Source organism: Juglans microcarpa x Juglans regia, chromosome 5S, assembly GCF_004785595.1.
Source record: "Juglans microcarpa x Juglans regia isolate MS1-56 chromosome 5S, Jm3101_v1.0, whole genome shotgun sequence".
NCBI classification, from domain to species: Eukaryota; Viridiplantae; Streptophyta; class Magnoliopsida; order Fagales; family Juglandaceae; genus Juglans; species Juglans microcarpa x Juglans regia.
Genome location: NC_054603.1, coordinates 4558843 through 4584540, shown reverse-complemented (window position 1 = coordinate 4584540; position 25698 = coordinate 4558843). Strand labels below are relative to the sequence as shown.

At 38.1% G+C, this 25698-nt stretch overlaps 1 protein-coding gene across 4 annotated transcripts; it reads left to right on the top strand.

The window, feature by feature from the left end:
• The first annotated feature begins 1311 nt into the window (after window positions 1-1311).
• Window positions 1312-25437, top strand: LOC121266837 (zinc finger CCCH domain-containing protein 36-like). 4 transcript variants are annotated; one of them, XR_005940924.1, is made up of 8 exons: window positions 1312-1849; window positions 11774-12245; window positions 14313-14545; window positions 14628-16195; window positions 16297-16357; window positions 19549-19937; window positions 24810-24813; window positions 25240-25437. XR_005940924.1 is itself a non-coding variant. In XM_041170673.1 (5 exons), exons 1-5 carry the CDS (start codon window positions 1510-1512, stop codon window positions 16333-16335), a joined length of 2643 nt encoding a protein of 880 aa, XP_041026607.1. In that variant the 5' UTR covers window positions 1312-1509; the 3' UTR covers window positions 16336-16504. The 4 variants fall into 4 exon arrangements, 2 of the variants coding, with proteins under 2 accessions (XP_041026607.1, XP_041026606.1); XR_005940923.1 differs by having other exon boundaries at window positions 19405-19937; XM_041170673.1 differs by lacking the exons at window positions 19549-19937; window positions 24810-24813; window positions 25240-25437 and having other exon boundaries at window positions 14322-14545; window positions 16297-16504.
• Window positions 25438-25698: the final 261 nt, after the last annotated feature.

The following is a 25698-nucleotide window of genomic DNA, read 5'->3' as shown; positions in this document are numbered from 1 at the left end:
GAATTCACAAGCCGGATCTGTAATTTTTTGGGTCATGTCCAACACAACACACAAGCAAATAGCTACACACAATCAATTAAAAATAAAATTTTACATTCTTTTTTGGAAATCTTGTCCACCGTTCCAGTCCTCGATCTCCTCAGACTTCTTCCCATGGTGATTAGGCACTCCACCTCATCTCCCTCCCCACATCCCATGCCATTGCCCGATTAGAAGCATGACCAAAATAAAATCAAAATGAAAATCATTGTCTCAACACTTTAAAGAGAGAATGAGAGAAAAAACCTGAGATAAAAAAAGAGTAATGATATACATTAGCTGCACTCTTTGCATATTTAACGTGATTTTTTTTTTCTTCCTCAACACGGTGTGCTGCGGCTACAGCGGTTGATATAAATAATTTTTCATAAAAAAAGGTGAACTACAGTGTGCGAAGTGGAGGTACTTCGTTGGTCTGGAGAAGATGATGAGATTTTCTTTTCGTCAAGAGGGGCAATCGACCTAGAAATTTCAAATGTGATGTGCGGCTACATGAGAATTAATTTAGAATGCCTACGTGTCACTCATATATTGGGACTATTATTTAGGATATAATGGACTGATCGGTTTTAAGATTTTCTCATATTTTAATCATAAAATGTTTCATAAAAATAAAGGTGATGCTAGGTTGCCCTCTATGTGTCTCAACAGTGCCCATACCGTATTTTATTATTTTTATTTTTTAAATATAAAAAGATATACACAAATTCATTAGTGTTAATTTTTTTAAACATTTAAATTAAAAAAAATACACCAAGAGACATTTTTTAGAACACATTTCGAGTACGACCAAGCATTTTCCAAAAATTAAATTCAGGAATCTCGTAAATATGTTATACAGTAAGAAAAATGATAAATACATCACTTTTACAATACTTTACATAATAATATTTAAAAAAAATATTTTTATAAAATACTCTATAAAAATAATATCATTTTACAAAAGAAAAATTATACTTATCATCCTCACACACCACACATCATATTTATTTTTAATTTTTTCTCTTACCAAATATATGGTATATGAATAATGAGTAAAATAATTCAATTAGTTTAAGAAGAATAAAAAAAAAAATAAAAAAAAATAAATATAGTGTATAGTGTGTGAAGATGATAAGTAATAAAATTCTATTACATTTTTATATTTTAAAATGATATTATTTTTATAAAATAGGATATTATTTATAAAGTATTTTATAAAATAATTTTCATTTTAAAATATGTATTATAATATATACTGTAAAATATATTATTTGGATATCATGCTGAAATATGGTGTCTCGTGTAAACGGAATTTGGTCAGCTCTTCTCAATGGGTAATCTTTATGCGAAATACACAGGAAGCTGACCTAGCGCCCAACCGTGATCGCTTCCACTCAATTACACCTCGGCGTCTGTATCCCTCTCAATCCTTGGCCAGTTACTGTACGAGCCAAATACACTCTGCATTTTAGGGGCTCTTAACTTCTGATGCCTCCCTCGGTCTCCGCCGCCACGCCCTCCGACGATGACGAGGATCGCGGTGCACCCGCTGAAATTTCAGATGCCGATGGCGACGAAAAAGAAGAACCGGAATATGAAGAAGTGGAAGAAGATGGTGATGTTGAAGAATACGAAGAATATGTTGAAGAAGTTGAAGAGGTTGAAGAAGAAGAAGACGAAGAACTAGAGGAAGTGGAAGAAGAAGAAGAAGAAGAAGAAGAAGAAGAAGAAGAAGTAGTAGTAGTGGAAGTGAAGGAGAAAAAGGTGGATCAGAAGGACGAGGTGAATGCGTCAGATTCTTCAATTGAAGTCGATGAGGATCCTAACGGTAAGTTTTTCCTGTAATTGAATACTTTTCTTATGCGAATGATTCTGACATTATTGTTTTATGTTTATACGCGTTGATTATGCATGATATTGTGGCGATTTCTGCTTTGTTTTTTTTTGTTCCCTCTTTAGAACTTCTGTTTTTGTGCATTTTATTTTGTGAGAGTTTCTCATTAATATGGTGATAGAGCGATTACCATTTTGACATTTTGGAAATTGTTTGATTTACGTGTTTGGTACAGAGAAGAGAGCATGCCAGGGGCTCACGAAGAACTGCTATATAGTAAATCAAATTTTTAGGTGCTTGAAATGCATAACTAGCTCCTAGAGCTAAATTGGCCGTAGATGATATCGTCTCTGTTCTAATTTGATTTCTTAGAGATTTCCACTAATATTTTGTCTCAAGTGGTAGGTGAGCAAGGAAGGTTTACTAATTAGCACAATCTAATTTTTTCTTTTGTTCCCATTGGTTTTTACGCCAAAGATCTAAGAGCGCCGGCAGGCCAAAGGTGGGAAGGATCTGGTGCTGGAATGCTAATATTACGCTTAAATTCTGGTTCATCTCGGTTTATAATAGTTTGAGTATGGCAATTCCGGCAAAGGGTTTTGCAGTTGTGGCTCAGCCTGAAGTTGAACTGATAATAGTTGAGAATACACACACACACACACACACACACACACACACATATATATACTTTGGGTGCTTGTGGATTAGATCCATATATTATTTTCTCTCCATACACTTTCTCTCCGTACGGTTGCGAAAATTAGTTTTTTCTCCATTCTGTCGATGATGTTGCTACGTTAACGATCGTAGTAGCACATCAGTGGTATCCAGATGGGGTTTACAAGAGAGCTTGTGATTGAATCAAAGTTATTTTCGCTCGTGAAGGAAGGATGTTTGCTACGTATCATAGAGGAGGTTGGAAGATTGAGCATGAGTCACTGCTGGGATTTTCCATAGTGCAATGGCTCGGGAGAGCATTGGAGGACTGTCTGAAAGGAGATAAAAAGGAGTTTTACATGTCGATTAGGGAGGGATATCGTAGTTTTATAGCACAACGGTGCTCGAATAACCGTGGTTGATATATGGCGGTAGTAGAATATAGTGAGGGAGGAAGGCGAAACTTTATCTTTATACTTGAAGAGGAGGGGGGAGGGGATGGAGGAGATTGAGGGAGGCATTGTGGGAGTGTTTACAAGAAGGGAGAAACATGGATGGGTCTCGCGGAGGAGCACACTTGAGGCCAATGGTGGAAGAGCTTCAACCGAATATACGGTCCTATAAAGAGGTGCTCATGCCGGCGGTGTTTCGCCTTGAACAGTGAGTAGGGGCCGATGGTGGTAGGTCTGAAAATGGGTACACTGCTGGAAATATGCATCGAGCCCCTCGTATGTAGCACGTTGGCATGGAAGGTGTTGGCATCAATGTTTTGAATACCGTACCGGACGGCGTACCGGTCAAGGCATTGGAACAAAATATTTCGGTACCGGTACCGTTTCGAGATAACGTTTTGGGATAGTCGATATATAAATAAATTATATATATAAATACATATAAAAATTATATTCCAAAATAATAGTCTATATATAAATAAATTATATATAAATACATATATATATATTATAAATATTCTAGTCTGAATTGGAAGTTAAAAAATAAGCTTGTAGTTTGAAAAAATGAAAAAAAAAAAAAAAAACACAGGCCGAAATATCGGCTGGTACATGCCAAAATTGAGGCCGGTACGACCAGTACCGGCCGGTATTTTGGCCGGTACGGAACAGGTATAGTACCTATACTGGCCGGACGGCCGAAACGAAAAATTTCGGCCAGTACAAAATTTAAAACACTGGTTGGCATGGAAGGTGTTGGCCTGAGATTGACGTACGTAGCACGTTGGTGGAGATGCAGGTACAATTGTGGAAGCTGTAGGATGAGGTGGAAAAAGTGCTGAGATGTGTTGAGGGTAATAAGGAAAGTGACAAGGACAGGATGGGCTTAGGCGATCGGAGGCCCAATAAGGTCACAAATAAACATCAGAATATGAGGGTGGACTCAAATTTGCTGGACCAAGTAAGGGGTGAGGCTCGAAGGGTTGGGCTAGTGTGGAGAAAAAACGAGATTTAGCCCATGGGGAGAAGTCAAGTGGGCCTACGGGTCAAGCCTCAACCCATGGGGCAGCATGACGGAAGAACCCAACCCGTGTGGAGAGAACACAAAGGGGCTCCATCCAACAGTGAAAGTCGTACTCTTCCATCGGAAAACTTGACTCGAAGCAAGCGGATGGCAGAGGATCCGTCGAAGGGGACAGGGACACAGAAGACACTGGCGATGGCGGTGGAATAGTCAGTAAGTGGCCAGTACACACCGTGTGTCCAAAAAACGGTGGTGGAGCATCTAGTGGGCATTCCTACACCTCCATGTGTCGTTTCACCGTCGAGTGGTAGCCAAAAAGCGTTGATGGGATGCGGGGGAGAAGGGTATACTCCGACGAACCCCCAAACACGACTCCTCGATGATTCTGAGATGGATGAATACTCAGAGGAAAATTTGGAAGCGTGTTCAGATGACCTTTCCCAATTTGGCAGTGAAGAACTGCCTTTTTCTGAAGAAGAGAATTCACAGAGACTAGTCTAGGTGCTCAGTGGGCCTGTTGGGGAGGGTGGAAATTTTTTTGCAGAAGAGACACAGGGTTTGCCGATGGAATTCAGAATGGGTGAGCCTATCCCTTTGAATTATACGTTACCAGTTCAATCTAGTGTTTCAGACTGGGTACTTCACAAGGTAAAGGAAATACAAAATGTGTGGGGATGGAGTGTGAAGGCTTCGAGTAACAGTTTATGGCTCTGCTTACCGCCACTGAAGTGGGGGCACCAACAATACAGGAAAACTGGCTAAACAAAACAACGAAAGGTTAAGAGGTTAACATAGTTGATGAATTATAAGGGTAGTTCCAGCAGAGACAGGTCAAAAGGAAAGGGGCTGGCCTTCCCCCAATGAAACCCAAAATTGTGTCGTGGAATGTATGCGGGCTCAACGAGGCCAATAAGCTTCTCCAAATAAGAAACTTGCTTCGTGAGTGGAAGGGGGACATTGTATGTTTACATGAGACAAAACTGAAAAATAATTACGAGAAGAATTATGTGAAGTTTATGGAGTTGTGTACACTGGATTGAGTGTTTTTGGCATCTAATGGGGCATCAGGAGGTGTTTTGTTGGGATAGACGGGTGGTGGAGAAAAGAGAGGAATTCATAGGGGTGTTCACGGTGGCATGCTCTCCTTTAAGAGTGTGACAGATAACTTTCTGTGGGTTTTTGCAAGTGTATATGGACCAAACTTAGACAACAACAAAATACTATTGTGGGAAGGATTAGCTGGAGTACATAGCTGGTGGGACCTTCCATGATGCATTGGTGGAGATTTTAATGTCATAAGTTTTCCAAGTGAATGTTTTGGAAATAGAAGAGTGCGGCCAGCCATGTTAGAATTCTCGAAGTGCATCTTTGATTTGAACTTGGTGGATCTGCCATTAGCGGGGGGTTCTTCACGCGGTCTAATAATCAGACGTGGTCTCGACTGGATAGATTCTTATTATCACCAGAATGGAAAAGTCATTTTCCGAACGTATGGCAAAAAAGAATGCCTCATCTTTGTTTGGATCATTGGCCTATCATGCTGGATTGTGGTGGTCTCCAAAGAAGGCGTCTGGAGGCTTAGATTTGAAAATATGTGGCTGAAATCTGAAGGTTTTGTGGACAGTGTTAGACAGTGGTGGTCCTCTTATCAGATACAGGGTACCCCTAGCTTCATCTTTGCGGGTAAACTAAAAGCTTGAAAAAAAGATTTAAAGTTTTGGAACATGCAGTCTTTTGGTGATATGGGGGAATGCAAGAAAAGTAAGGTGTTGGAGATCCAGAAGTTAGAGAGGATACAAGAGGATTGAACTCTCACACAGGAAGAATTAGCTCGGAAGACAATGTTGGTCGCAGATCTTGAAAGGATTATTTTATTAGAAGAGACTTCTTGGCGTAAAAAATAAGAGCATTGTGGTTAAAAGAAGGAGATCGAAGCACAAAGTTCTTCCACAGAATGGCTAACTCTCGTAGGAGAACCAACAACAATGAGATGTTGAAAATTGATGTGTTGAGTGTAGGGAAGATAAGGTGATTTATAATCATGTAGTTGATTTTCTTGAGCAGTTACTTACCGAGCAGGTGGGATGGCGGCCTACACTTGATGGGCTTGGTTTTGACTCTATTGGGCCACATGATGTTTGTCGGTTAGAGAGGCCTTTTGAGGAGGCAGAGGTTCACGAAGTGGTGAGGAGAATGGTTAAAGACAAGGCACTGGGTCTTGACGGTTTTTCTATGAGCTTCTTTCAAACATGTTGGGACGTGTTAAATGATGATCTTAGGAGGGTATACAAGATAATTTCCAAAGTGCTTGCAAATCGTCTCAATGAGGTATTGAGGAAGATAATTACAAAACCCCAAAATGCTTTTGTAAAGGGTAGATAGATTTTAGACACGGTTCTTATCGTCAATGAATTTCTTGACAGTAGATTGAAAGCTGGCACTGCAGGGATTATTTGCAAGCTAGACATGGAGAACTTTACCTTCTCGGGAGGTGTGGTTTTGGGGAGAGGTAGTGGTCGTGGATCTGCTGGTGCATATCAACGATGAAATTCTAAGTTTTGATAAATGGAAGTCCAGCTGGTTTTTTAAATAGCACACGAGGTTTAAGACAAGGAGACTCGTTGCCTTCACTAATTTTTGTTATTGTGATGGAGGCGCTGAGCAGAATGACCTCAGCACTGGGTAATAATAGTTTTGGGGCTGGCTTCTCAATTGGAACCTCGAATAGAGGAATTATTAATATTTCTCATTTGTTATTTGCAAATGACACTTATTTTTTGTGAGGCAGATCATAACCAAGTTCGAGTACTGAAGGCCCTTCTCCTTTTTTTGAAACAGCGTCTGGGTTGAAAGTGAACTTCGATAATCAGAGATGGTGCCAATTGAGGTGTTCATCTCATAAGGCAGCTGGCTAGCACTCTGGGGTGTAAGATTGCCTCTCTTCCTATGACTTACCTTGGACTCCCATTGGGGGCTGCCTTGAGAGTTTCTTCATTATGGGACACTGTGATTGAGAAAGTAAAGTGGAGACTGGTAAGTTGGAAGAGAATGTACCTATAAGGTGGTAGGATTACCTTGATCAAGAGTACATTATCTAATTTATCAACTTACTTTTTGTGTCTATACCCTATCTTAGCAAGTGTGACGTTCCAAATTGAGAGACTTCAACGTGATTTCTTGTGAAGTGGAGTGGAGTGGGTGAGGAGTTCAAATTCCACCTAGTCAATTGGGAGAAGGTATGTTGCCTTATCTCAAATGGTTCTTTGGGTATTAGAAATATGAGAAGTTTTAATTGGGCATTACTTGGAAAATGACTGTAGAGATACAATAAGGAATCAGAAGCCCTTTGGAATTTGGTGATTGATAGCAAATATGAAGGCTTATGGGGAGGCTAGTGTTCTAAAGAAGTGAGAAGGGCTTATGGAGTGGGGTTGTGGAAACACATAAGAAGAGGATGGGGGGTCTTTACTCGACATACAAGATTTCTTTTGGGTGAGGGTTCTAGGATTAAATTCTGGAGTGATATTTGGTGTGGTAACAGTGCTTTAAAAGATTTATTTCCTTCACTTTTCCGGGTTGCAAGTGCCAAAGATGTTTCAGTGGCTGAAGTTATGGTGATATCGGGGGAGCAAATCCAGTGGAATATCAATTGTAGTCGGGCGGCACAAGATTGGGAAATGAGCAGCTTTGAAGACTGAATATTCAATTTCCATGGAGTAGGCTTTAGAGACATAAAGCGCCTCCCAAGGTAGCATTTTTCATGTGGACAGCTTCCTTGGGTAAGATCCTCACAACTGATAATTTGAGAAAACGCAGGGTGATCATTGCAGATTGGTGTTGCATGTGTAGGAACTGGGGTGAGTCTGTGGACCATCTCCTACTACATTGCGAGATAGCTAGAGTGTTATGGAATGAGGTGTTTAGTAGACTAGACTTGGCTTGGGTTATGCCTGAGACAATTGTGGCAGTTCTAGCCTGCTGGACAAATCTAAGATGCATTCAACAAATTAAAATTGTGTGGAAGATGGTCCCTATATGCATCATGTGGTGTTTGTGGTAGGAGCGCAATTATCGGACGTTCAAAGACAAAGAGAGATCGATATAGGAACTAAAAGCTTTATTTATTAGAACTCTATGTACTTGGGTCATTGCTGTTGACTTTAATGGCTTGAGATTTACATGATTTTCTTGTCTCTATTGCGCCTACATAGTGGACAAATTACTGTGAGTGGATTAGTGGCTGTTGTGCGTATCTTTAAAGCAATTTGACTGTTTTATTTGGGACAACATTGGATGGATGGTTAAGGGTCTGTTATTAGTGTCTTCAATGCAATTTGAATATTTTGTTTTGGACATCCTGAATGTGGTTCCCAAGTGAGTTGTGGCTAAGAAACTTGTTGGCTTTTCACTGTTTTCCCTGAGCAATCAATGCATTTCACACTGTAAAAAAAGGCACAGAAACAACAAAAAAAAAACAATTGTGAACAGAATTATATGGGGGTGCAAGCTAAGGGCTGGTTTGGATTCCGAGATGAGATGATATGGTTTTAGATGAAAGTTGAAAAAAATATTATTAGAATATTATTTTTTAATATTATTATTGTTTTGGGATTTGAAAAAGTTGAATTGTTTATTATATTTTGTTTGAGAATTTGAGAAAATTGTAATGATAAGATGAGATGAAACACTTTCTGAATCCAAACGGGGCCTAAGTCTACAGTAGAAAACATCCAACTATGTGGATTAAAAAAAATGGAAACCAACTCTATGAAGGTCTAGAAAGCTACAGGAGCAGAAATGATCACACGCTGCCATCCATACATGAGGGCTTGAACATAATAATTCATAATTCTAGTTATTTACTTACAAAAAAAATCTAGCACTGTCCTTCATAGTCTTCAAAAGTCAGAGCATTGCGTTCCTACCAAATACACCACATCAAACACGAGGGGACCCTCCTCCAAACATCTAAATTGCCATGGCTACAAACAAGACTACACCAGCAAGCCATCAAATCCACCACCCTTCGATGCATAACTCACTCAATCCCAAAGGTATAAGTTATACACGATTAGATAGCTACATCTCACTTATATCTATCCTCTTGCTTTCAAATATTGTGATTAGAATGATGTGTGTGCTTGAAATACATTTCGAATATCAGAAATTTTAGCTCAACAATTGAGATGTGTTGCGTAAGTAGTTGCCAAGACTAGAAGCTTCCCAAGGTAAGATATATATTCTTTTGTTAACGAACTTTTGGATTCAAGAATAAGTGGTATATTTGAGTTATCTCCAAATGCGACTTAGAGAGAAAGCTACAATTGTTTAAGTAAGCCCCCTCCTCCTCACATTTGGTGGAAGCCTTTGTGGAGAAGATTTGTCACCACCAAGGGAAAGCGCTAAACACATTTATGTGCTATATATAAAAAAAAATTAGTTAAAGTTACATCGTCACAACCCTATTGTAACACCCTGCTCCTCACGGTTAAGAAATACATCATTTTTTTTTAAATCACTGGCGCCGAAGTGCTACTGCTGACCTTGACTTAAAAATATTTTCTTTTATTCTAAAGGAAGTGCTAGGTACAAAGATTCTATAAATAAAATCATTCTTTATTAAAATTACTGAGATCATAAGAGGGAGTGCATGAAAGTATTTATTGAAATTTTCAAAGTTCGTGCCATAAAATCATAACTGAAAATCTCTGTACATGATCTAGGCTACTGTCATGCCTCCCTAGACTAAGTCGTTCTACTTAACATAAAATTTTTCGTAAAATATTTTATTCCGAGAACTTAAAATCATAATTGTTCATATGCATGCTATGACATGCATGACTTATGACTTATCTGAATTAACGACTTGTCTGGCTGATCTGAATTATCTTACTGGTCTGACTGACCAACACATTTAACCCTATGTGCAAGGTTGTGCACCGGCCCCACATCTCGCGGCTGCAAGGGGAGCCGTTGATAGTATTCTAGCATATTATGGTGGACCACACTTGAGTCCGTGACTTGCACATTCACCCTGAACTGCATTGGTACCATGTGTCTGAGTGGCCATCTGATTAATCTGATCTTTATCTTACATTTGATCTTATAAAAATTTATGTGTCTTATGCATGTAAGATGCATGAGATGCATAATACATGCATAACTATAATATGAGAATGAAACGTGATCATGAATTATGATGAATGGCGTGCTTGCAAATATCATGACATGTGTGGTATATAAATACTGGCTTCCAAAGAATTGGCTTTAATAATAATATATATAACTAGCTAACGTATGTTAATCCTAATTTACGATCAATCTATTTAATTTGTAGTGTTGCTTCCTAAAATTTCTGATACAAAATTGATCAAGGTGCGATGGAGGGATGGCGTTGGTTGTGATTAGGAGGGAGGAAGAGATAATGGTGGCCTTGCCGTGTTTCATGGTGGGGGAGATGAGGCTATGACATGCTGAAGGTAAAAAGAGAACTAAAAACAAAAAGTCTAGGCTTGAAGAGGTAGGTGCACGTACAATGCATGAGACTCTATTTATAAGATGGTATGGGTTGGGTTTAGGAATTTTAAGGTGAAGAGGATTCTAGAATTGTAATCCTAGTATATTTGAAATTAAACACATACTCTAATAGTTCATTTAGTGTAGGATTGAAAGTGACCGAGACTGTGTATGGGCTTTAATCAGTGATGATTTTAAATTGAAATAAATTTCTAATGGCTGATCTTTAAATTCTAAAATGAGTCTAACTTATTCAATAAATAATAAATAAGATTTAATCTAGTTATTGAGCTTAATTAAAACTTCTAATCAATTTCAATAATTTATCGCTCGTAGGTTTATCCAATATGGCCTATAAATATAATTTAAGCCAAATAAAAATTATCAATATTCCAACCTTAGAATTACAGTGTTGGGTCGTTACACCTATCCTCCCACCCGATGTGGGATTTACAATCTAGGGGTATTGCAATTCGTCCCAACAAAATGAAAGAAAAACTCATTCCTTCCTTTTTTCACTCTCCCCTTTAAGTTTCCTTGTAATCAAATAATGTGTAACTATCCAAACCCTGAGAAATGTGGATGTATTTTAAACTACTAAAGTACTTGGGCTTAACATTTTGGAATGAGTTGATTATCCTAAAAAACACAAGAAGGTTGTAGTTAACTGTTGTTGTATGTGCAAAGTGAGTATAGAGATAGTGCGTCATTAGGGGTGTAACATTGTTGTGTTGCATGGGAATTTATTGTCCTTGTCTTTCCTTGGTTAGTGGGATATGCCAAGAGCATTGGTGGATTGGTTGGCTTGTTAGGTAGATTGGATAGATTGATTCAATAGACACCAAAGTATTGTCACACGGAAGGTTATAGATGTATTCCTTGTTCATTTGGAAGGAGTGGGCTTCTAAGGGAATTGAACTTTTCCTACGACCACTTATTGATTGGGTAAGTATATTTAGGATTATTCACTTTTTTTGGGTGTAAACTTTCATTTTCCCTTTCACCTTTTTTGGGGCTAAGCCCTTTTCATTTATTTCCTTCCAGCAAATCCCCATTAGATGGAATGCTAGTTTTTTTTAAAAGTTTTTTCGTCTTATATATCCATATTGTCTTTTACATAGCCCATAATCATCTCTTGATCCTTTAATGATACTCATAACTGGATAACGTCCTTTAGGAATTAATCTAGTATTGTATATTGGCTCCAAGCTTTTATTTAGAGGATGCACTTTTTTTTACTCTATTTCTTGATTTAGTGTTTCCTCCATGTAGATGTTAGTCGAGATATGGAGTTTGAGGGGCATGACAGGCTACTGAGATCGAGTTCTTATACCCTAGAAAAATCTGAAGTGAAGATCTCACCTGAGTACATTGCTATAGAGGAAAGTAATGGTAATTCCAAATTTTCTAGTCATTCAAATGAGCCATTGACAACACAAAAGGAAGAACTGGATTTGAACTATGCGGATTCAAAATATATAGAATTGGGAAAAGATATGGTTCCAGAAGACAAGGTCTTTAAAGATTGTAGTGAATCACATTGTGATAGCAAGGCTTTTTCATGCACTGAGGACATTATCGATGCTGAAACCCACCTTTTTAGCAGCACAAGAAATGATATGGCTAATGCTTTCCCAATGAAAGATCACTTAGGTGAGGAGGCCAATGGTGTTTTGAATACTAGGGAAGAAATTAAGCAAATGGACTTGCAATCAGGGCATGACAAAAATCAAATGGAATCAAGGTAAGGTGATGCTGGTGAAATTAAGGTCCCATTTGGATGTTGAGTTGGTTTTGGTCTCATTTCACCTCATCTCATCTCAATATCTAAACATCACTCAAACACAAATACTTTTCAATTTTAAATAATTTTCATTTAATCATTACCTAATCGTTATAACTATCTCAAAATTCCAAACAAAATACAAAAAATAATTTAGTTTTTTCAAATTACAAAACAAAAATAATATTAAAAAAAATTAAATTGTAACAATATTTTAACTTTAAATATTTTTATTCAACTTTTCTCTCATTTCCCAAAACCTCATAAAACGTCTTAACTCTAACAATTTTACTACTATTCACAAACGAGGCTCGTTTGGACACTTGGAGTATCCTAGAATTCAGTGAGTAGTAATGAAATGGTTTGAGTTAAGATGCTTATTGAATTTTGGAAAAGAAGAGAGAAAAAGTTGAATAAAATATTATAAAATTAAAATATTATTTGAATATAATTTATTATTATTATTTTTGTTTAAAGTTTGTAAAAGTTGTATTGATTTTTGTGTTTTAATGATTAGATGAAAAACCTGAAAATTTGAAATTGAAAAGTGTTTTGTGTTTGAGTGATATTTATGAGTAAAATTATGAGAAGTTTTGAGAATTTTAAAAATTTAGTGTCTCATTTGTGTCCAAATGTCCCTTAGGTGACTACTTTGGTAATTTGTGATCATAATGCAAAGACTAGTGGTAGTTTGAGGGAAGGTAAAGTGTGTAACGTTCCAATGGAGGGCCTAAGCCACTGACTTATACTCCAGAATGACTAGTCAATGATACAATTTGAGCTCTATTGGAACATTATAAAGAGCAAAAACTTCTTATTCTCAAGCAATGTGAGATTTCATACACCACCTATCCTTATCACTTATCAGAATGGGGTATTACAATCTCCCTCCTCATATTCCTGACATTCTCGTTGGGCCAGTCTGTTGTATGTGGCATGGTTCAAGTTACACATTTCTGATTGGTATAGGCTTTGATACCATCTGTAACGCCTCAATAGAAGGCCTAACTACATGACCTATACTCCAAAAGTATTAGTCAATGATACAATTGGAGCCCTGTTGGAATATTATAAAGAGCAATAACTTATTCTTCCCATGCAATTTGGGATCCCATACATTACCTACCATTATTACTTATTAGATTGGGGTATGACAAAGTGTATTGTACATATTTTTTTTGGGGTAATTTACTAAAATGATCCTTGTGGTTTTCCTTTTGGACAAGTTATCATTGAGAGTTAAATTTGGATTTTCTAATCCTTGAACTTTCAAATTTAATCAAATCACTCATTTCGTGAATATTCTGTTAGTGAGCCATTAGTTGCACCATGACAGCACCGATAGTCTTTGGAAACATATCATTTTCTGAGCCACATCATTTTTTTAAAAATAAGTTGGGTGAAAATTTTAAAAAATAAATTAATTTGAGAACAAAGAAAGAAGGAGAGGGGCAATAACAACCCCTCCCCACCCAAGGAGGTGCGGGAGGCCCCCGTCATTGTTCCTTGGTTGGGATTGGCTTGTTGCAAAGGGAGGGGCATCCCTTTCTCCTTTGTGGCTTTGTATGGGAAAGAGAGGATCTCTCTTTCAACATTGGGGTTTATGGAGTGGCCGAGCCACTCCTCAATGTGTGTAGGGGGATTGCCTACCCTCTATCCACCTCGATGAGGTGGATGGGTTCTCCCCACCTTGATCCAAACCACCTCAACCCACTAGGGGATGGCCATGTCACCCAATGGGAGATTGCCCCCTCAATCCAAAGCAGCGGAGGGGGAGGGTCCTAAAAGATAATTGGGTCATTTCAAACTTAAAAAAACAAATTTTGATTGTGATTTTTAAGTTTTAAAATGTATTTTTGTTAACTTTTAAACAATTATTTTAACATGTAGCCTGACAAATAAAATGACCAAATTGCAATCTAGGATCATTCTGTCCAATAAGAAGATCACATGCACTATTTTAGTAATTAAATCTTTTCTTTTTCACCCTTTTCAAAATGAATTGGGCCAAATCCTATTAACCATTAGGTTTTTCAGATTGGCTACTCCAGATACAAGGACTAGAAGTCTGTCCCCTGGTGCTGAGATTAAGGAAGGAAACGTACGCCCGTCTGTTATTTGTGACTTTTTTGCACAAGGGTGGTGCATCAGAGGTAGTTCATGTAGGTTTCTTCATATAAAAGGTAACTTGAATAATACCACCCAAAAGTCCGAGGTAGAAGCAGATGCTGTGAATTGGAAAAAAGTTCAGGTGGACAAAGGTATACTAAATCTTTTGGAGTGTGGATGTCCAAGATCCTTCTCTTCTATGCTGATTCTGATAAGCAGCATTTCATGTTACAGGTTTGAGGGACATTACAGAGAGATCAAGGTCGCCTGGTTTTCCTGAGCCACAGGAATCTTCAGTTGGAAATACCCTGGATTTTTCTTTACACTTCTCTTCAGAAACAATCCTGCCAAGGGAGTTTGGAGAAAGCCAAAGGTGGCATCAGTTTCATAAAAAACATAAACTTCCATTGGTTGAGAAAGAGGACTTGTCTTCGTGCATTAATCCCGACTCCCAGCATTTGCCTTCGTCTAAAGACGATCCGGTCTCTGTCTTGTTTAAGGATGCAGGGGGAGAGAGTCGGACAGAAAACTGGCCTGCAAATAATTATGGTGACCATGCTTCGTCAAACAGTAGAGGTAGTTCGGTAGTAAAGAACAACTTGCTTCCCAAGTATGGATTTTCTTCAAGTAGCCCTGTTCTTTTGTCACGCAATTACCACAGTGAGATCTTCTCTTCTCATTCTCTACAGAGCCAGCATGTGCAGAGTGACTGTAATTCACCACTTAGGATCCATTCTCTGAATTCAAGCTCAGATACTTTTCTTCCGAGTACTGGCATGCTGCCATCTCACCGTATCTCTTCCTGGGGAGCATCTTCGTTGCCCTTTAGTTATTCCTCTTTCAGTACAAGTTCTCTTGGTGCTCAAAGGCTGTTGAAGAGTGAGAAAGAATGCCATGCTTCTGGATCATCTTCCTTGCTGATTAGTTATTCTCCCTTCTCTGGTTCTAAATCAGAAAATCTACCTCTAGCCAATGTACCATTGCACTGTGCTGAACATAAAACAAAATTTTCTTCAAATGATTGGGAGCCTTCTGTACCTTTCCGACCATCTTTTTTTATTCCTCCGATTGGTATATCATCTCCAGATCGCCAATATGATCCTCTTCATGATAGCATTGAGCTACCCAAGATAGTAGATCAATCCTTTAGAGTTTCTCTTGACAGTCATGGGGCATCCATGGACACATTGCTCCAGAGGAAATATGGTAATCCTGCATTAACTGCGATGCAGGGCCTAGAATGTCACAATGATACAACTTCTGTATCTTCTCATAATAAAGTTTATGAGAATGTGTTAGAAAAACACCATCATGGAAGAGATTCTCTTAAAACTGAAGCAGAGACAGTTGGAACTTCTGCTGTTGACCGGAAAAATGGGATGATGCCTAAAGAAGGGAATCCCTTGGGCTTTTCTCATGTCAATGATAGGACAAAAAGGAGCAAGCTCAATGATGATCATGCTTTAAGTCATCAAAATGATGCATCAGGACATCAGGACTTAAAAGTAAGTAGGGGCGGACAAGACAATGAAATGGATGTTGGGCATAAGACAGATGGAAATATTCACGGTGAACCAAAAGCACTGAGACATTTTCGTGCTGCCCTTATAGATTTAGTTAAAGAGTTATTGAAACCAAATTGGCGTGATGGCCATCTCAGCAAGGATGCACATAACATGATAGTAAAAAAAGTGGTAGACAAGGTTCTTAAAACCTTACAATCCCATCAAGTTCCAACCACCTTGGAATCAGTGAAGCAATATCTCTCTTCATCACGTCCAAAAATTGTTAAACTTGTTGAGGTGAGTGTCTTGATTCTAGAGAAAAAAAAATGTATAAGGAAAGACGTATCTTAGGGACATAATTTGGTCCCAGAAATTAACAATAAATTTTTTACTTGCAGGGATATGTTGAGAAATACGGCAAATCTTTAAGGCTCTAGGCTGAGTGCTTTTTTTGTACAGGTTCATATGCTTGCAAACTAGTGGGAATCATCATCAATTTGTCCGAGGCTATGTTTTATGACATTTAAGCTTGGACAATATATGATTTGTTGGTTTTCCTTTTAGTGTTGTGCTTCATTAATTATTTTTATTTCCCGTTTTGAATCTTTTCATCCATTTAGGAGCATATTTTGTGTACTGTCTTCTAATTTGTCTTAGTTATGTTATTTGGTGCATCAATATTGCCTAAAAGACCTGATTGGCTGATTTTAATATTTAGTTTGCTTCTAATAGCTCTGCTTTACGTCTTCTTTGGGGTTGCTCAAGTTGTAAGGGCATTGATCTTGGGAGTATGCTCTTCCCAGGTTTAAGATTTGAATTTTGGGTGCAAACAATTACTAGGGGCTACTTTCCTTCGGTGAAAAGCCGATGATTTACTTGATCCGTGTGATGTGGGTGTGTTACGTGGGTCTAGGTTTAACTGGGTAAAGGTATTACATTTGCACGATCTCCGGGACTCGTAACAAAGAAAAAATAGCTTTGCTTTATACGGTTTGTGACCTTAAAATTCCTATCTGACCCTTTCCTAGGTCATCTAACTGCTTTGTTCTGCTTTTAAATTCCTAAAATCCTTTTCTTTTGCTGAACAAAAAAAATCATGGTGTCTGGGTATGATAATACAAAAAAAACTTTTTATTTTTCAGCAAAGTCTATACCCTATGTTCTGTGTTCATTCGTTCATAGGGCTTTAGGATTAATTCTTTATTTGATGTGTCTTCGGTTAGGCTAACTCTGATCTTATGGCCTGCTGAACAGTATTTTTTGTACACAGCATGGAAGTTGCAAACAAATTGGTTTCTTAGAAGTTGTGTAAATATCCGAAACCTATGGGCATTTCAAGTTTTGATTTCTGGATCAATTGAGTTGCAATATTATAAGAGTATATGATAAGTTTAATTTTATTCCGTTGTTGATTCTGGTCATCATAGTTTCTAGTTATGGTTTTCAGATGAATTCGGGTGATATATGATATCTGCATGTTTTGCTACATGGTTATATCACCCATATGTGGAGATTTTTGTGGACTGACGTACTTTGTCTCATTTTTACTTAATATACCTTTGGTTTATTAAGATTGACCCAATGCATGTTGCCACGGTATGCTTTGATTATTTAACTCTGTAGTAGTCTGACATCATAGGTTCTGTTTAACTGGTCTTTTAGTCGGGAAGTTGGTGCTTCTTGAATAATCTAAGTAAACAGTGATGTAGACCGTACCCCTTTTTTACTGCAAAAAAGTGTTTTTCATTTTCCCCGTAGGTTTATTTAACTCTACAAAGAAAAAAAAAAAACCCGGTATCATCGTTAATGACTTCTAATTAGTTGACACTTTCAAGTAAGCAGAAAATCAAATTCCGGCTTCTGTTATGGAAAGGTTCTCTCCCTCCCTCCCTCCCTCCCAAGCCAAACCACTCCATTGACAACATCAAGCAACAACCATAAGTCGTCATGTCTTCCCATGATGTGTTCACTCCATCGATGTTATTGCTGGGACTTCATGCCACCCTTACCAGTGGTGCTTCCTCCATTGCATGTTGCATTTCACTGAAGTGCAATGACAATCTCATTCATTTCCTTGTTATTCTTATTATTTATGTTTTTATGTTATTCATTTCCTTCTTATTATTCTTTTTCCGGTTTTTTTTTTCTCATCCCTATTCAAATCCTTCCATTTGTCTCTCCTCTACCTACCTTATTCAGCATAACTCCAAACACAACTTCACATTTAGATATTAGTTCAATGAAGAAAAATTTCCAAGAATTATGTCTTTCGTTTGCACTCTAGAAATCAAACAAGCACTTAGTCTAGGGGCTTATACTTGTTAACATTTGTTCACCTTTAAAAAAGAAAAAACATTTGTGGATTACATGGTATTTATTTGTGGATTACATTTATATTTTCTGTGACACTATTAGGGAAAATGCCATGTTAAAGATGCCGGATAATTTAAGATCAAGAGATAAATAGAGTATATTGGTTTTAGTTCTTACCATTTGGCAGTTCTGCTTTTGCAAAGGTTGCATCCTTGATCCCTAAAAATTGTTGTGCATGGTTTACCATATGTAGTGGCCAGCCTTTGAATTGGGTTACCCTTGACAATGAGATGACGCGGAGGATGAGGTATTCTAAGGAGTTGTGCCACCTATTGCACCTCGAAGAAGTAATCAAATTATATCATATGATGATTATATGGCGCTGCAAGCTTTTTAGCTCCTAAATTTGGACTGCCATGCCATATATTTCATAAAATGAGAGTGAAATAGTGTTGTACATGTGGTATTGCGGAAAGTAAGTGAGATTGTGATAAAAAGAAGACCTTGAAGGAGAAATTCCAAAATAAGTTATTAGGATAAGAGGGGATAGTGAAGGGAGTTGAATGAACATTCGAAAGCAAGTATTGGTGTTGACATATATTGTGTAATGTGGGGCTGTTCTCGGTAGACTATGACTGCAGGGGAAATATTTGTAAATGCATCTGAAATGAGGTGAAACTGAGGAGAAATTGAAATGCAAAAATGTGCAATAATTAGTTGATTATTTAGTTCTCGTCATTAGTGCTTAGTGGGATTTGAATAGTGAGATGAGATGAAATGGTTTTAGATGAAAGTTGTATAAAATATTGTTAGAATATTTTTTTAATATTATTATTGTTTTGGAATTTGAAAAAGTTTAATTGTTATTCTATTTTACGTGGGAATTTGTGAAAATTGTAATGATAAAATGAGATGAGATAAAATGAGATGCGATGGGTTGAGATGGTTTTGGTATCCAAACTGAGCTATTTCAATTTTAGGGAAGAATATCAATATCAAAAGTTTTATTCGGTGCTGCGTCAGTCAATACCTTCACATGGCTAAACTCCTGAGGTTGAAATTTGAATTGAAGCCTACAACCTCCTTAAGCAAAATCTTCCTTTTGACTAGTTGAAATAAATTCTCAATGTACTTGATATTGAGAAAAAAAAGAGCCTTGCATTAACGTATCTTTAGCTTTTATTCTGGCGCAGTATCAGCTTTTGCAGTTGGTGTAACTGCACAACATTACCTGCAAGGGTAGAGAAATGACTGGAATAGTTTCTGGTCAAACCAAGAGCTTTCTGCAGTGTGCTTCTTATTTCCCCAGTTTCTCACTTTGTGATTTGGTTTATCAGAGATGTTCATGCCTCGGATCTTGTCACCTGATCTGCTGCTGTTGCGATGGGTTGCTGCTGGTAACAAGCCTTGGGCCGACTGAGCTGTCACATGATTCACATCAGATTCATCGTGACCATTGGAAAGCAACGGATCAGCTGGGAAATATTTGATTGAATCAGTAACAGCCAAGTCTTGTCTAGTGCGCCAAAATTCAAATTTCTGGGTCTTTTTTATTCGGTTGGCACTGATGGTATGAGGTGATTTAGATTGCTGATCTTGAACACATACGAGGCCAGCAAAGGAGAGTGAGTGCCGAATTGTTGTCTGCTGCGGCATCCACGGAAATCTTGTTTTGCAGGTGAGTTGCCATTGATTCTGCGACACACTTGGTTTGCTAGAGTTAGGGGTGGGCAGCGGGGCCCCGCCCCCGCTGCCCCGACCCGCTTCCGCCCCGCCTCCGTTAGGCGGGGCGGATCACCCCGCCCGTCAGATGCGGGCGGCGGGGCCACCCGCCCGCATCTGGGGCAACATCCGGGGGCGGGGGCGGGCTGGGGTGACCCCCGCCCCGGATATAACCCGCCCCGCCCCGCGGATATTATTATATATAATATATATAATTATAATTATATATAATTATATTATATATTATACGTTATTTACATATATTTAAAAAAAAAAAAAAAAAAAAAAACCCAGGCATGAAACGACGTCGTTTCATGCCTGGGTTTAAAATTAAAACCGAAACCCTTCGTCCCTTACGCAGAGTCGCAGCTCCCCCTACTTCGCATCTCAGTTCTCACCTCTCGGCTCTCACTCTCGCTCGCAGCGGCGCAGCCTCGCTCTCGCCTCTCTCTCTCTCTGAGTTACTTCTCGCAGCCGTGAGCCGCCGCCCGGTCCATCACCTCTCTCTCTCTCCGGTTCATCTCTCTTCATCTCCGAAGGTAAGCCGTAAGAAACCCAAATTTTTAAATCATTTTTTTTTTTATTTACATATTTAATGGAGATTGGAGGAAGGATGGGGTTTATTGGAGATGGAGGATGGGATTTTGTGAATTGTGTGCTGTGGAGTTTAGATTGTGCATGTGGTTTGATCTTTGAAATTTTGAATGTGACCCGTGAATTGTGTGCTGTGATTTTTTTTTTTTTTTTTTTTTTGCATTATATAATGTGTGTAAATCACTGAATTTCAATATTATTGTGTCTAGGGCTCCAATCCGAAACCCTAAATTAATTTAGGGGTTTTAATCTTTGAAACCCCTAAATTAATTTAGGGTTTCGAAATACCCTAAATTAATTTAGGGGTTTTAATCTTTGAAACCCCTAAATTAATTTAGGGTTTCGAAATTCCCTAAATAGCCCAATCCGAAACCCTAAATTAATTTAGGGGTTTTAATCTTTGAAACCCCTAAATTAATTTAGGGTTTCGAAATACCCTAAATTAATTTAGGGGTTTTAATCTTTGAAACCCCTAAATTAATTTAGGGTTTCGAAATTCCCTAAATAGCCCAATCCGAAACCCTAAATTAATTTAGGGGTTTTAATCTTTGAAACCCCTAAATTAATTTAGGGTTTCGAAATACCCTAAATTAATTTAGGGGTTTTAATCTTTGAAACCCAGATTGAAACCCCTAAATTAATTTAGGGTTTCGAAATACCCTAAATTAATTTAGGGGTTTTAATCTTTGAAACCCCTAAATTAATTTAGGGTTTCGAAATTCCCTAAATAGCCCAATCCGAAACCCTAAATTAATTTAGGGGTTTTAATCTTTGAAACCCCTAAATTAATTTAGGGTTTCGAAATACCCTAAATTAATTTAGGGGTTTTAATCTTTGAAACCCCTAAATTAATTTAGGGTTTCGAAATTCCCTAAATAGCCCAATCCGAAACCCTAAATTAATTTAGGGGTTTTAATCTTTGAAACCCCTAAATTAATTTAGGGTTTCGAAATACCCTAAATTAATTTAGGGGTTTTAATCTTTGAAACCCCTAAATTAATTTAGGGTTTCGAAATTCCCTAAATAGCCCAATCCGAAACCCTAAATTAATTTAGGGGTTTTAATCTTTGGAACCCCTAAATTAATTTAGGGGTTTAATCTTTAAAATTGCTATGCATTAGGGGTTTAAAAAATTAATTTAGGGGTTTAAAAACAGAATTTGATGTTCCCTACCAAATTGAACAAAAAAAAAAAAAAAAGAATGCACTAGGGTATTTCGAAATTCAATATAATGAATTAAGATGAAATATATATATATATATATGAAATTATGAATGTCAAGTGGTACTTTTTTTTATTCTACTTTTTTTTTTTTTTTTTTATGTTCATTATAATTTATATAGTTGCTATGCTTATGCCTTATAGTCTTTCAAGTTATAAATATATATATATATATAAATAACTAAAACCACTATAAGTCTTTTTATAACTTGAATAATTAATGTGTCTTTTTAATGCCTAAAATTTATGACTTTAAATTTTTTACAATTGTTTGATGAATTATATATATAATTATAATTTTTTATTCTAATTTTTTTTATGTTCATTATATATTTGCTATGTTTTCTATAATTTCAGATTTGTTGTTTGCTTGAGTTATGGATATGCCAGCAGATTCTAGTGCGAGCTCTCCTTTCCAGGCCGAGGGCACCCCTACCCCTACCCCTACACCTACACCTACCCCTCCTAGTCAAACCCCTACCCCTAGCCCTACGGCACCTTGCCCCGCCCCCAAGCCCAACAAGAAACCTGCTTCAATAGTTTGGAGTCATTTCACCAAACTAGAGGGTGGTGACTCAAGTAACCCCCAAGCCAAGTGTAACTATTGTGGAAAAATTTATGGATGTCACTATAGGAAACATGGCACCTCACAATTAAAGGTGCACTTAGAAGAGCAATGCAAAAAAAGTCCAATATTAAGATCATTACAAGACAAAAGCCAATCTAGGCTAGAAATTGGACTTAAAAAAATGGCGGATGAGACTAGTGGGGGTGCAACTTTGAAGGGGTATACTAAGTATGATCCCGATGAGTGTAGAAGACACCTAGCTCGTATGGTCATAATGGACGAGCTACCTTTTCAAATTGTTGATGGGAAAGGGTTCCAAGCGTATTGTCGCTACTTGGAACCAAGGTTTAACATTCCTTCTCGCCACACGGTGGCAAAGGATGTAAAAAAACATTATTACATTGAAAAGGAGAAGTTGAGGGGTCAATTGGCGGATCAATTTGTTTGTCTCACCACTGACACTTGGACATCGATCCAAAATTTTAATTATATGTCTTTGACTGTGCATTTTATTGATTGTCATTGGACATTGCAAAAGAAAATTATAAAATTTTGTAAAATCACCGATCATAAGGGTGAGACAATTGGAAAGGCCTTGGAGGCCGCAATAAAGGAGTGGGGGTTGACCCGAGTGGTTACAGTCACAGTCGATAATGCCTCGTCTAACGATGTTGCATTGGGACATCTAAAGACCTATCTTAGAGAGGCAAATAAGACACTCATGGGTGGTGAGTGTCTGCATGTGAGATGTGCGGCACATATTCTGAATCTGATTGTCACTGATGGTTTGAGAGATCTTCATGACTCGATTGCTCGGGTTAGGACTGCTGTGAGATGGGTGAGATCTTCTCCTTCGAGGTTGGACAAATTCAAGGTTGCTGCGAGATCTGCGGGCCTAACATCTAAGAGGGGCCTTTGTACTGATATGCCTACACGATGGAACTCAACATTTCTGATGTTGGAGGCGGCCCAAGAATATAAGCTGGCATTTACATTATTGGGTGACGAAGACATCCAATATGTTAAATATTTTGATGATCACGGGGATTGGGGAAACCCGTAGAGGATGATTGGGAAATTGTAACTAATTTTGTAGAGTTTTTGAGGCTTTTTTACGATGTCACCATGAGGCTATCTGGAACTTTGTACCCTACATCCAATATTGTATGTCAGCAAATATGTAGGGTAAAAGAAGAATTAGATGACATGGTCGCGGGTGGTCACATTAGAATGCGGGAGATGTCATTGATTATGAGGACAAAGTACGACAAGTATTGGGGAGATTTAACGAAGGCTAATATTTTGTTATATGTAGCTGTCGTCTTTGACCCGAGGTATAAGTTGGATGGCATGATATTTGGATTGGCCTTGCGTACGGGCAAGTATGGGCAGAGCTTATTGCAGCAAGGGTTCGGGAAACCCTTACTAGATTATTTGATGAGTTTTCCACCCTGCGGGGTGGTAATATTGCGGCACCTACACCTACCCCCTCAGCCTCAAGCTCACAGTTTCCTGAAGTCGAGGTTGGGAAAAGACGTAGATTGGAGTGGGGTGAGAGGTATGAGCAGACCCCCTTCCTTCGGAGTTCTATAGAGGCTCAGTCAGAGATAGACAGATACTTAGCAGCAGAGATTCTACCATTTTCCCGAGATTTTGATATATTAAGTTGGTGGAAGGTGAATGCCGTGAAGTATCCCATCCTTGGAGAGATAGCCCGCACACTTTTGGCCATCCCTGTTAGCACAGTAGCCTCAGAGTCAGCCTTTAGCACGGGAGGACGTGTATTAGATTCATTTCGGAGTTCATTAGCTCCTGCCACTGTGGAGGCTTTGATTTGCACGCAGAATTGGATCAAGGGAACTCCAATTCATGTTCCGGATGTTCTTGAGTATGAGAAGGCCGACGTCGAGGAGGATAGTGATGATCAGTTTGGATCTGGTATTTATTTTAATTTCATTTTATAATTTCTTATTTTAATTTATTTATTTTCATTTAATTGGTATTCATTAATTTGATTTCAAATTTAATACTTATAGTGATACATGAGACGACGTCTACGGCTACCTCCGATGCAGTATGACTTTGTATTGGACCCACCATTGTCATGGTTTGCACTTTGCACAATTTCTTCCATAATTGTTTTTTGCATTTAAAATTTTGTTTCATCTTTATAACTTTTTAATTCTAATTTGTTTTATTTTTAACTTATTAATATTTCAGGTTTTATAACTTATTGACTTTTATGATCTTGATTTTCAGTCTCACAGCAATCGACATAACTCACCACTCAGTGAACTCACCGCTACGGCTCCACCCCAAAATCAAATTGATCAAATTGAAAAATTATGATTTTATTCATTTAACATTGATTGTAATGTTGCTACAATAGTTAATTGTATAATTTGTAATATTTATTTCTTTTAGAGGAGTTTGTAATAGTGTAATAGTTTATTAGTTCTCTTAATTTGTATAATTGTGAACAAAATATTTTAGCATAGTGCCTTACTGCCTTAGTGATGATTACTACTTAATTAGTTAATAACGTAATAGTTCAATGTATGATTCTATATATCCCTTATATATATATATTTTTTTTCCTGTTTTTAAATATATATACTTTTTAATCTAAATAATGGGCTCAAATGGCCCAAAAATGAATTCTGGGCCCAAAGTGGCCTAAAAACCGATTCGGGGCCAAGTAGGGCCCAGAAAAATGTACTGGGCCGAAGGCCCAGTATGGGGGCGGGGGGTGCGGACGGGTGGGGGTCCACCCCCGCACCCCGGCCCAACGGACGGGGACCCCGCCCCCGCCATGCGGGGGCGGGGTCCGGGGAGAAATTCCCCACCCCCGCATATGCGGGGGCGGGGGGCGGGGGAGGGGTGGCCCCGCCCCGTAGGGGGCGGGTATCACCCCTAGCTAGAGTCATAGCACTGGATGATGGGAAATTTGGAAGGTAAAAAGTAAACCACATTCAAATTGCCCTGTCCTAGTCATTACAAGCATCTTGAATTGCGTTCATCTTTTTGGCGGACATACCAAAGAATGGTGGCGTAGTTTTATGTTGAGCCTGTTACTTATTATTCTAAAAAACTAAGCTTAGTATGTTTTAAATTCGTACTTCCCAAGATTGCTCAAGTTTCTGATGCGTACGAGGGAATAGTAGAAATAGATTGATCTTAGTGGAGGTTTGGTGTTGTTTTCTCTTTATTTGGTCGTCACTTCGTCCGTAATGTTCCATCCATAATAATGTCTTTGGTAAACTAGAAACGTTGTACGGGTGGAAATTTTCAAGAAGTGTTTTTTGTAAGAATAATATTAGGTATAAGTCTCAAATAGACAAATTTCGTATAAGTCTTTTATAAAAAAGTGGGTTTCATTAAT

What these genes read in the sequence shown, in the direction of transcription:
- LOC121266837 (XM_041170672.1), top strand. Translation starts at nt 1,510, where the DNA reads ATGCCTCCCTCGGTCTCCGCCGCCACGCCCTCCGACGATGACGAGGAT. An exon ending in AAAAATCAAATGGAATCAAG is followed by an intron (nt 12,246 to 14,312) that starts GTAAGGTGATGC and finishes ATTAACCATTAG; the next exon opens with GTTTTTCAGATTGGCTACTC. An exon ending in AAAAGTTCAGGTGGACAAAG is followed by an intron (nt 14,546 to 14,627) that starts GTATACTAAATC and finishes TTCATGTTACAG; the next exon opens with GTTTGAGGGACATTACAGAG.